Source organism: Babylonia areolata, chromosome 8 (genome assembly GCF_041734735.1).
Source record: "Babylonia areolata isolate BAREFJ2019XMU chromosome 8, ASM4173473v1, whole genome shotgun sequence".
Classification (NCBI taxonomy): domain Eukaryota; kingdom Metazoa; phylum Mollusca; class Gastropoda; order Neogastropoda; family Buccinidae; genus Babylonia; species Babylonia areolata.
Window position 1 is genome coordinate 12,764,302 of NC_134883.1, and position 11,008 is coordinate 12,775,309.

The 11,008-nt window shown below is 46.2% G+C and overlaps 1 protein-coding gene across 1 annotated transcript; it reads right to left on the reverse strand.

Annotated features, from left to right (window-relative positions):
* Positions 1–2,477: 2,477 nt before the first annotated feature.
* LOC143285036 (ninjurin-2-like) lies at positions 2,478–9,039 on the reverse strand. Its single transcript, XM_076592218.1, has 3 exons — positions 8,795–9,039; positions 5,093–5,272; positions 2,478–3,146 (listed from the first exon to the last, which is right to left on the reverse strand). Exons 1-3 carry the CDS (start codon positions 8,921–8,923, stop codon positions 2,946–2,948), a joined length of 510 nt encoding a protein of 169 aa, XP_076448333.1. The 5' UTR covers positions 8,924–9,039; the 3' UTR covers positions 2,478–2,945.
* Between the last annotated feature and the right edge of the window lie 1,969 nt (positions 9,040–11,008).

Sequence of the window (11,008 nt, forward strand, 5' to 3'; positions counted from 1 at the left end):
GGGGGGGGCATGGGGAGAGGGGACAGGACGCATTTTTTTCGACATATACCAGTCTCTGATACTGATGTTGCTCTGAGTGGGGGGAGGGGACAGGACGCATTTTTTTCGACATATACCAGTCTCTGACACTGATGTTGCTCTGAGGGGGGCCGGGGGAGTGGGGAGAGGGGTCTGGAAATATTTCTTCCAACACATGCCTGTTTCTGACAATTGAATTGCTAGAGGGGGGAAAGTGAAGACAAAAGTCCGGACGTATTTTTTCTTCTTCTTCTGCATTCGTGGGCTGCAACTCCCACGTTCACTCGTATTTTCACGAGCGCGCTTTTACGTGCATGACCGTTTTTATCCCGCCACGAAGGCAGCCATTCTCCGTTTTCGGGGATGTGCATGCTGTGTATGTTCTCGTTTCCATAACCCACCGAACGCTGACATGGATTACAGGAGCTTTGATGTGTGTATTTAATATTCTGATTGCGTATACACACGAAGGGGGTTCAGGCACTAGCATGTCTGCACATATGTTGGCCTGGGAAATCGGATAAATCTCCACCCTTCACCCACCAGGCGCCGTTATCGAGATTCGAACCCGGGACCCTCGGATTTAAAGTCCAACGCTTTAACCACTCAGCTATTGCGCCAGTCATATTTCTTTCCGACATATACCCGTCTCTGACGACACTGGTATTGCTCTAAGGAGACGGGGAGAATGGGGCCGGAAATATTTCTTTCAACACATCCGTTTCTGACAATGGTATTGTTCTGAGGAGAGTGGGGCAGGGGATATTTCTTCCAACTCTGCCCATTCCTTACAATGGGTAGTACTCTAATTTTTGCATCTGCTTGCTTACTAAACGCGACTTCTTGTGTGTGTGTGTGTGTGTGTGTATTTGTTGGGGTTTTTTGTTGTTATTTTAAATATAACTGCTAGTTTTTAAAAAAATTCAGGTAATTATTCCCACTCATGAGAAACTGTCGACTCAATGTAAAGGGGGATTTTACCCCGACACAGAACCCAAGCATTCATTCAGTATGCTGCTCTCACTCCCAGCCTTTGCCCGTAGGGAGAGACACTCCGAACACAGCCGCGAACATCATAAATTCGCACGCCTTAGACATTTCATCGTTTATCATTTCACTCTTTAGTGACGGTTGATAATTTTATGTTGCTCAGTTTGTGAAGAATCGTGAGCGTGGTCACACGTGATCCCTCTTCGTGTTGCACTGTACTGGTAGGTTTATTATGTCCATGTATGAGTTTGCTCCTTTAATTCACTTCGCAACGGATGTTTTCCTTTGGTATTGTCTCATTTACAATTTGGAAACTTTTTCTTTGCATTCAGTATTGCCCTAAACCTTTTCAAAACCGACTATAATTCAGGCTAAAGCTGAAATCATGTTCTTTGGTTTGTGTCCACTATGACATTCAAACTGAATATGATCAAGGTGTGCAAGTGTGAAATTTGTGTGTGAAGGCATGTGAACGGTTCATCTGGGACACCAGACCTGCTGGCTCTCAGAGGGGGGGTGGGGGTGGAGGGGGGGGGAATCCAGCGAGAAACAGCGGAGAGACGCATGCAGACAAGATGGGAAGTGTTTATGATAAAAAAAAAAAAAGTGCCGTGTGCGTGGAGGGAAATAAAACGAATTAAGCACGATCAGCTTCTCCTGCCCTCATGAAAAGGAGTATATAACAAGCACTCCATACAAAAGCTTCTGATAAATTTCAAATTATGCTGTTGGAAAAATACACGTTTACATACTGCTCAGAACAAAGAAAACCAAAGGGGACAGACAGAAGAGTAAGAGAAAGACGAGTAATCTTGGGGCATAAAATGCAGCGCAGCACGCAACGTAAACAGCACACACAAACCACCACACAGGCAAACCCACACAAACATGCACACCCGAGTTAAGCATTTCACTACTTTATTCACAGACAGTCACTGAAAGTTTATTTCAAAAAACGTACTATTCGTTTGAAAATATACGCTGTGCCGAACATCATGCACACAATATACAAAACTTTATAATTGAAAAAACGAAAAGGCCAATAACGTATTCAATGGCTTCACTTTTGCTGGACACGCTACCGATTTGGACCCGTCATTCAAACACCGTTCATTTCCATCATAAATACCCTCCCAAATGCATCGTTCAAAATACACGTAGCGCCAACCACACAACAGAGCTTGACAGAACTGAATCCTAAAAGATTGTGGACAACGAGAGAGCCTCTATCGAGCATTAAACTGCACCGATATTTTTTCACCACGTTAGGTTCTCGCTAAATACACTGCAACAGTAACTGACAAAACCTTGAATCCGAACACTTGGAAACAAAATGGGAGCGAGAGATAACACTCCTCGGACACTAAACTGACTTTTTTGGCACCGCGTTGGGTGGCACGCTAACTTCACTTCAGAGCTGACAAAACTTAAAATTGTTAACTGAAGGAAGCAAGGGAGCAAGAGAACATTAAACTGACAGTTTTTGCACCAAGTTGGGTGGCTCGCAAATAGTCTGCAGCGACAGACAAATCCTTACACTTGTGAATGACGGGCAAGAGATAGCATGCCTCGGGAATTCAGCTGATTGTTTTTGGCACCAGGTCATGTGGCACACTATACTGTAACAGACCTGACAGACAAATCCTTACACCTGTGGTCAACGAAAACGGGGCAAGAGACATCATGCCTCGGACATTTAACTTTCACCAAGCTGGGTGGCTGGCTAACTACACTGTAGCAGACCTGACAAAAACCGGAATCCTTAACACTGGCACTAAGTTGGGTGTGGCTGGCAAACTACACTGTAACAGACCTGACAAAAACCGGAATCCTTAACACTGGCACTAAGTTGGGTGTGGCTGGCAAACTACACTGTAACAGACCTGACAAAAACCGGAATCCTTAACACTGGCACTAAGTTGGGTGTGGCTGGCAAACTACGGCGTTGGTGTGGGGGTGGTGTGGGAGTTTTCCTCGTGCACGTAGGTGATGCCGAAGGCGGTGATGAAGACGTTGAGGATGGTGATGAGGAAGGCGATGCACACGGTGACGGTGTTGAGGCGGGTGACCCTGTGATGGGCCTGGGCCGTGTCCGGCCTCGTGATACCCACCACGATCAGCAGCACGGCCGTCACCAGCTGGAACACACATAAAATTATATGGTTTGTTCATTAGAGACCATAGACCCCTCGTGAATGGGGTCAACTGGAATACAGGAAGGACGGAAAGATGAGGAAAAACGAGAGGAGGAAGGAAAGAAAGAAGGAATGAAAAGGAAGGAAAGAAGTTAAAGGAAAGAAGGGAAGGAAGGGTTAAGGAAGGAAGGAAAGAGTGGGAGGGGCAGGAAGGAAAGAGGGAGGAAGGGAGCACACCACTACCAGTAGCAAGGCCGTCACCAGCTGGGACAGACACCGACACGGATGGTTTGATGCTTTATTTAACAGACTCCTTCACGAGGGGCCTGTGGCCTAACCGGAACACGTGGGACAGAGGGAAAGAGGAAGGGGGAGGGGCAGGGAGGAAGACAGCACGACGATCAGCAGTACACGGCGGCTGTCACCAGCTGGAACCGATACACACCGGCACTAATGGTTTTTTCTTCATATCGGCCATGGGCTCCTTTACCTGGTGGAGGGGTCTAACTGGAACACATGGGAGAGGAGGAGAGAGAAAAGAGAAAAAGGCATACAGACTGGAACACAGGAAGCACACAGTGGATGAACGGGAGGGACCAGGGGGGAGGATATATGAATGCTTATTCAGCGCCTATCTTCGGTCTGAGACCGAGCTCTAAGCGCTTTACAAACACGGGGTCATTTGCACAACAGGCTGCCTACCTGGGAAAAGCTGACTGACGGCTGCCATTTGGGTGCTCATCATTCGTTTCCGGTGTCATTCAATCAGCTTTCAGTCACGCACACATGCTCAGACATGCAACATTTTACGTGCATGACCGTTTTGCTTGCTTACCCCGCCATATAGGCAGCAATACTCCCGTTTTCGTGGATGCGCATTCTGGGTATATTACTTCCATAACCCACCGAACGCCGACATGGATTACAGTATCTTAACGTGCGTATTTGATATGCGTGCGTATACACACGAAGGGGGTTCAGGCACTAACAGGTCTGCACATTATGTTGACCTGGGAGATCAGAAAAAACTTCACCTTTTACCCACCAGGCGCCCTTACCGTGATTCGATCTGGATAATTTGAACAAAAATATTTCACTCTATACCGAAAGTTTATGGCAATATCACACCACCATCAACACCAATCCTCTCGAAAAAAAATGTAGTGAAATGAGTTAAGTTTTTAAAACATAAATACCTAACCTAGAGATATACAAAATACAATACAGTACACCACAATATAATACAATGCAATACAATACCACACCACAAAATAGTATTTTGTATAAAATACAATACAGTATAGCACAAAAAACACACAAATACATTGTTTACAGAATAAATAAAGTACAGCACATACAAAATACATTATAGTACAGCATAATACAACAATGTAATACCACAAAAACGCATAGCACATCACACCAAAACGCCAGTTCAGTTTTTTAGTTTCTCAAAAAGGCCACTGCGTTCGGACAAATCCGTATACACAACACATCTGCAAGGCAGATGCCTGACCAGCAGCATAACCCATCGTGCCTAGGCCTTGAGACCGCACACACCACACCAACACACCCAAGACCCACAACAACACACTAACACCAACACCACACCAAACCACCACCCACACCAAACCACCACCCACAACACACCACCACCCACACCACAACACCACCCACCACACACCACCACCCACAACACCCCAACACCTACAACACCCAAAAACCAACACCCACACTCCAACACCCACACCACACCCACAACATACACCCACACAGCACAACACCCACAACACCACCACACCAACACCCCCACAACAATACAGCACTACAAACAGCACTACAAACACCACCACACCAACACCCCAAACACTACAACACCCACAACACCACACCTACACCACCACGCCCCACCAACACCCACACCACCCCACCAACACCCACACACAGACCTGCGTGAAAAGGGAGAGGCCGAGCAGCACCAGAAGGCACACGAAGTAGCGGGCCTTGCGGTCATCCCGAGCGTCCAGCAGGGCCGTCAGCTGGGAGGCGTTGGCCATCATCAGAGCCACCAGTAGTGCCCCCTGGGCGATCGTCTTCCGCGTGGCGTAGCCTGGGGTAGGCGGGTAGTTCTGCGGAAGGAAAAATAGATTTTCATATGGTAGTGGTAGAAGGATGACTTTTATTCTTTAAGGCTGGGCTAATTTTCATTTTGTCACGACCGGTCGATTTATCACAGGCGAAGTGTGTGATCAAATACGGGGACAAAGTTTCAGTTTCTCAAGGCGGCGTCACTGCGTTCGGACAAATCCATACAAGCTAAACCACATCTAGGCAGATGCACATGACAGCATTAACCCATTGTGCTTGTAGCGGAATGGGGGCAAAGTGTGCTTGGAATCGTACAGTAGTGTTAGTAGGAAGTGGACAAAGTGTGCTTGGAATCATATAGTAGTGTTAGTAGGAAGTGGACAAAGTGCTTGGAATCGGTGGTAGTGGGATGGGGACAAACTGTGCTTGGAATCATACAGTAGTGGTAGTAGGATGGGGACAAAGTGTGCTTGGAATCATATAGTGGTAGTGGGATGTGGACAAAGTGTGCTTGGAATCATACAATAGTGGTAGGATGGGGACAAAGTGTGCTTGGAATCAGTGGTAGTGGAATGGGGACAAAGTGTGCTTGGAATCTTACAGTAGTGGTAGGATGTGAACAAAGTGTGCTTGGAATCATAGTGGTAAGAGGATGTGGACAAAGTGTACTTGGAATCATAGTGGTAGTAGGATGGGGACAAAGTGTGCTTGGAATCACAGTAGTGGTAGGTTGGGGACAGTGTTTGGAATCACAATAGTGGTAGTAGAATGGGGACAGTGTGCTTGGAATCACAGTAGTGGTAGTAGGTATGGGACAAAGTGCTTGGAATCATATAGTGGTAGTGGGATGTGGACAAAGTGTTTGGATCATATAGTGGTAGTAGGATGGGGATAGTGTTTTTGGAATCATACAGTAGTGTTAGTAGGATGGGGACAAAGTGTTTGGAATCATAGTGGTAGTAGGATGAGGATCAAGTCTGGAATCGTACAGTTGTGTTAGTAGGATGCGGACAGTGTGTTTGGAATCATATAGTGGTAGAAGGATGGGGATAAAGTGTTTGGAATCACAGTGTTAGTAGGATGGGGACAAAGTGTGGAATCAGTGGTACTGGGATGTGGACAAAGTGAGCTTGATGTCCCTTTGTTTCGCAATATTTTGGTACAAATTTGGCCATGGTTCAATGCTTCATTCAGTTTACCTATTCGTCAAACTCTAAAAATTTATCAACAGTACATATGATGGGATACTTTACACGGTACCCGATTTAATCCCTATGCTACAGACTGTCCATTGTGACCCGTGGCGGCAGAGCTTGAGTAGAAACTGGGGTCGAACTCAGTCCTTGTGACAACGTACTGCAGAGAGTTTATTACTGCAACAAACCCGGCTACGAAGCATACTGACGTGTCGAAGCCCTTCCGCCCCCACCCCACCCCACCTGACTGATGGCTTGATGTGACCAACTGGGGTTTTCCTCGGGGAAGAGTGAGCACACTCGTTAAGTTCGGCCTTGAAACCAAGCTCTTTTCCAAACTACCCCCTAGATTTCCTCTGCCCGACCCAAATAGGACAGGACGGGGGGTGGCGAGGGGGGTGGGGAAACAAGGAATCTTGTCATAAGCGGAAATCAATATGGTCAGTTCAGTCTGTGGACGAGAAAACACGCTGAATCTGATTACATTAATTTGCTTCCTCTATTCCCGACAATTATTACACATTACCGTCTAAAAAAATCGTAATTCAAAGTACATTGAACCATTTGTTACAGATTGTTTTCAGTTCCAGAAGTATAAGAAAATCCAAGGGTTTATTTGATATGGTTCATCCGACCAATCAGCCTGACTCAAGTTTGTGAGAATTATATTTCACCACAACCTTATTTCACAGGGAAAACGCTTGCAAGGAAAGGTAGCCGACAAGGCTGCTATAACGTATCCCATCAAAGCCAAAGTAAAAAAAAAAAAAATACAATTTTTTTTTTTAGAACTTCAACGGGAATAACTTTCCTAATCCAGAGCCATTATCCAAAAAAATCTATTGAACGGATAATGTCGGTATTTTCCAGTGAGTTTCGTACAATTTATCGACAGTGTATACTTTGTGTGTTCTTGGCCAATGCCCACAATTTTTCCCCCTCAAGACGGATTGAGTAGTGTTCACAAGGCGTGGACGTTCACTCCGCCAGTCACAGAACTGAGGTGTGGGTACAGGCGATACCCGGGCAAATGACAAGATCCGTCACATGTCCGAAACTGCAAGATACGTTCTCCGGCCGCTAAGCCCATTAGGTTCTAGCATTACTACCACCGCTTATAGTAACTTTCCTAAAGACAGGATTTCCTAACCAGTTCCTCACTTTAAAAAGGTATTCCTTTGAAGTGTAAAGTGAAATGCGAGTATAAATTACACATTTTGACAGGAAACTCCCCATTCTGTGTTAAGTCCAGTTCAATTCTCTTGGTGGCAAAAGAGGGGACAAAGGAAATCTTTCCCGAATGATTAATATTTCATCTTTTGAAAGTTTTCTTGCGCATGGTCTGATTTCCTTTCCCCACCCCACCATCACCTGTCTCCTTCACCTGAGGGGTGAAAATGAGGCACTTCTACGGAGTGAGACGCTACGCAAACGCACTTGTCACATTACACAAAATATCCACAATCATTCCCCTCAAGACAATGAGCAGTGTTCACACAAGGCGTGGACGTTCACTCAACACAGGAGTGGAGAGGAACAAATAGGGATACAGCCACACTTCGACAATACTACCGTCCTAAATCATTGCACCTATTGGTTACGTTTTAATGGGTTGTGGGACCAAAACTGGAAAAAAAAACATGGCACGTTAGTTTTTGTGACTGAATCCGAATCAAAACTGGGCCAAATAACGTACAAAATAAGAGTCGAAATCCTCTAAAAATGGGTTACTTCTACTGATGGTAATATCGTTTCATACGTACACAAAAATTGCCGGTAAGATAGGAGCAATAATTCAAGATGCTAAAATAGAACTTTACCCTCCACAGAAAACGGGTTACAACATCTGGTAATGGCAATATCTTTTCATGCAAGCACAGAAATTGCACAGTGAAATAGGTTGCTGAATTGATGCTAAAATAGGATTTCGCCGAAAATGTGTTACAACTTCTAATGGCAATATCGTTTCATACATGCACAGGAAAACTGCACGGTGGAATGGGTTCCTGAATTCAGGATGCTAAAAATAGGACTTGGCCGAAAATGTGTTACAACTTCTAATGGCAATATCTTTTCATACATGCACAGAAAAACTGCACGGTGAAATAGGTTCCTGAATTCAGAATGCTAAAATAGGACTTCACCGAAAATGGGTAACTACTAATGGTAATATCAGGGAAGAAGACAAAAATGACTGCAGGATTCTTCAATGGTAATATTGTTTCATACATGCACAAAAAAAACAAAATTAATGCCCGGTGAAACAGATTCCTGAATTTAGGATGCTAAAACAGGACTTAACCCGACTACTTTACAGCCACTACGGACTATCACTACTACTACTGCCAACTACAGCACATCACTTACTGGCTTGGGAACGAGCGGAGTCGCCTCTCCAGCCTCCGCATCCTCGACCTCTACAGCAACCCCGTTGTTTTGGACTGGTGGTGGAATGCCGCCGTTGCCACCGTCGATCATAGCTTGTCCGTCGGCCATAATGAGTGGAGGTTGGGAGCGTCGGTGACTGTGATGAGGACGAAATGCGTTGAAGGAAACTTGGTGGCTGGCACAACAAACCTTTTCGCTGTCAGTCCCAATAACAAAGTGCGCTGTGCTCTCCTCTGGTGCGGATCTTTCATACAGACACGGGCTGTCACCTGACCCCGAGTTCTTCTCACTCCTTCTTGGTGATGTTTCCACCACGCAGATTTTTTTTTTTTAAGCGTGAAGATCGGGTAGCACGTGAAATCCGAACTTATCCTCTTCTCTGTGTCTCTGTCTCTGTCTCTCTCACTTTCTCACTTTCTCTCTCTCTCTCTCTTTCAATGAATTAGTGTCAGTCTCTGTCTCTGTCGCTGTCTGTCTCTCTCCCTCTCTCTGTGTCTCTGTCTCTGTCTATCCCTCTCTCTCTCTCTCTCGCTCTGTGACTTAAAAGTGTTCACTCAGTATGACCTTGGAAACGACGAAACAACGATATCCGAGCGCGTGTGTGTGTGTGTGTGTGATTGCGCGCGCGCGTGCCTGAGCGCGCTCTCTTGTTTATGTGTGAATGTGTGTGGGCGGGTGTGGTGTGGGAGAAGCAGCACACAGTTCATTTTCTCCATGTGGCGTTACTGCGTTCGGACAAATCCATATACGCAACACCATAATCATCTGCTGAGTAGATACCGGACAAGCAACGTTATCCAGTGTCGTTTTGTCAGGCACTGAGAGGGAAATGCACACAGAGAATGAAAACGTGTGCTCGTCGTGCATGTGTGTACGAATGCGCTCGTGCGTTCATGTGTACGTGCGTTTGTTTGTGTGTATATAAAAAGTGTGTGTGTATCTGTGTGTATGTGTGTGTGTGTGTGTGTGTGTGTGTTCATGAGGATACATTCAGTTATATGTTTTACTGTGTTTGTTTGCAAGCTTGTTCAAACTTTTCGTTTGCACCCAACCCCCCACGCCCCCCCCCCCCCCCCCCCGTACCCCCTTCCACTCTCTCTCTCTCTCTCTCTCTCTCTCTCTGCCCCCTCTCTCTCCCTCTCTCTCTCTCTGTGACCCTCCTCCCTCTCTCTCCCCTCCCCCCTCCCCCCCTCTCTCTCTCTCTCTGATTGGTGACGCTGCAAGGTGACACCATCACCATCACCACTGGATAAATAAAAAAAATATTTTAAAAAACCGTATCATGCAGATGACAGTCATAAAATACCAATCGCAACATCGATGATTCCAGTGACATCGGCAGCTTGGACAACGGAGGTAAAATGGTAGTGGTGGTCAATGCCATAGTCATCGTCATCGTGCTGTATGTTGTTGTCGATGTTGACGAACACGACAATGACAGTAACAATGTCTGTCATACTTGCTGCTGCTGCTGCTGTTGCTGCTGTTGTTGCTTATGATACGGTAGTGGCGGTGTGATGTGGTGGTGGTGGTGGTGATGATGATGATGATGACGACGATGACGACGACGACGATGATGATGATGATGATGATGATGATGATACGGTAGTGGCGGTGTGATGTGGTGGTGGTGGTGGTGATGATGATGATGATGACGACGATGACGACGACGATGAGGAGGAGGAGGAGGATTACGATTACGATGATGACGACGACGACGACGATGATGATGATGATGATGATGAGCTTCATGACTGAAAGGACAGTTGTGTGTCTGACGATCCCGCTGCTACGTCTGATGATGATGACGACGACGACGATGATGATGATGATGCGGAGGAGGAGGAGGAAGAGGATGTTTGGATGGAGGGAGGGAGTTGGAAGAGGAGGAGGTGGAGTGGATGGATGGATGGTTGGAAGGGAGGAAGGAGGGAATTCTGTTTAATGTCCAGGCCCGTCACACATGCTGGTGATTGTGGATATCTGTTCAAAGTTACCGATCTTTACATTTGAAAGCTATCATTCATTCAAAAGAAAAAGAGAGATGGCGGGGGCGGTGGGGGCGGGGGGGGGGGGACGGGGGTGGTGGAGAGGGGAGTTATATGATGAGTTTGAGGGGCGTGGGGTGTTGGAAGTGGGGGGGGGGGGTAAAGGACAGACGCAGAGTGGAATCAAATATGTAAGAAAATTGCT

Excerpts from the sequence above, each read along its gene's own strand:
- LOC143285036 (XM_076592218.1), bottom strand. The coding sequence starts at position 8,923 with ATGGCCGACGGACAAGCTATGATCGACGGTGGCAACGGCGGCATTCCA. Across the intron at positions 5,273-8,794 it reads CTCCGCTCGTTCCCAAGCCA|AACTACCCGCCTACCCCAGG; the intron begins GTAAGTGATGTG and ends TTCCTTCCGCAG. Across the intron at positions 3,147-5,092 it reads GCCTCTCCCTTTTCACGCAG|CTGGTGACGGCCGTGCTGCT; the intron begins GTCTGTGTGTGG and ends TGTGTGTTCCAG.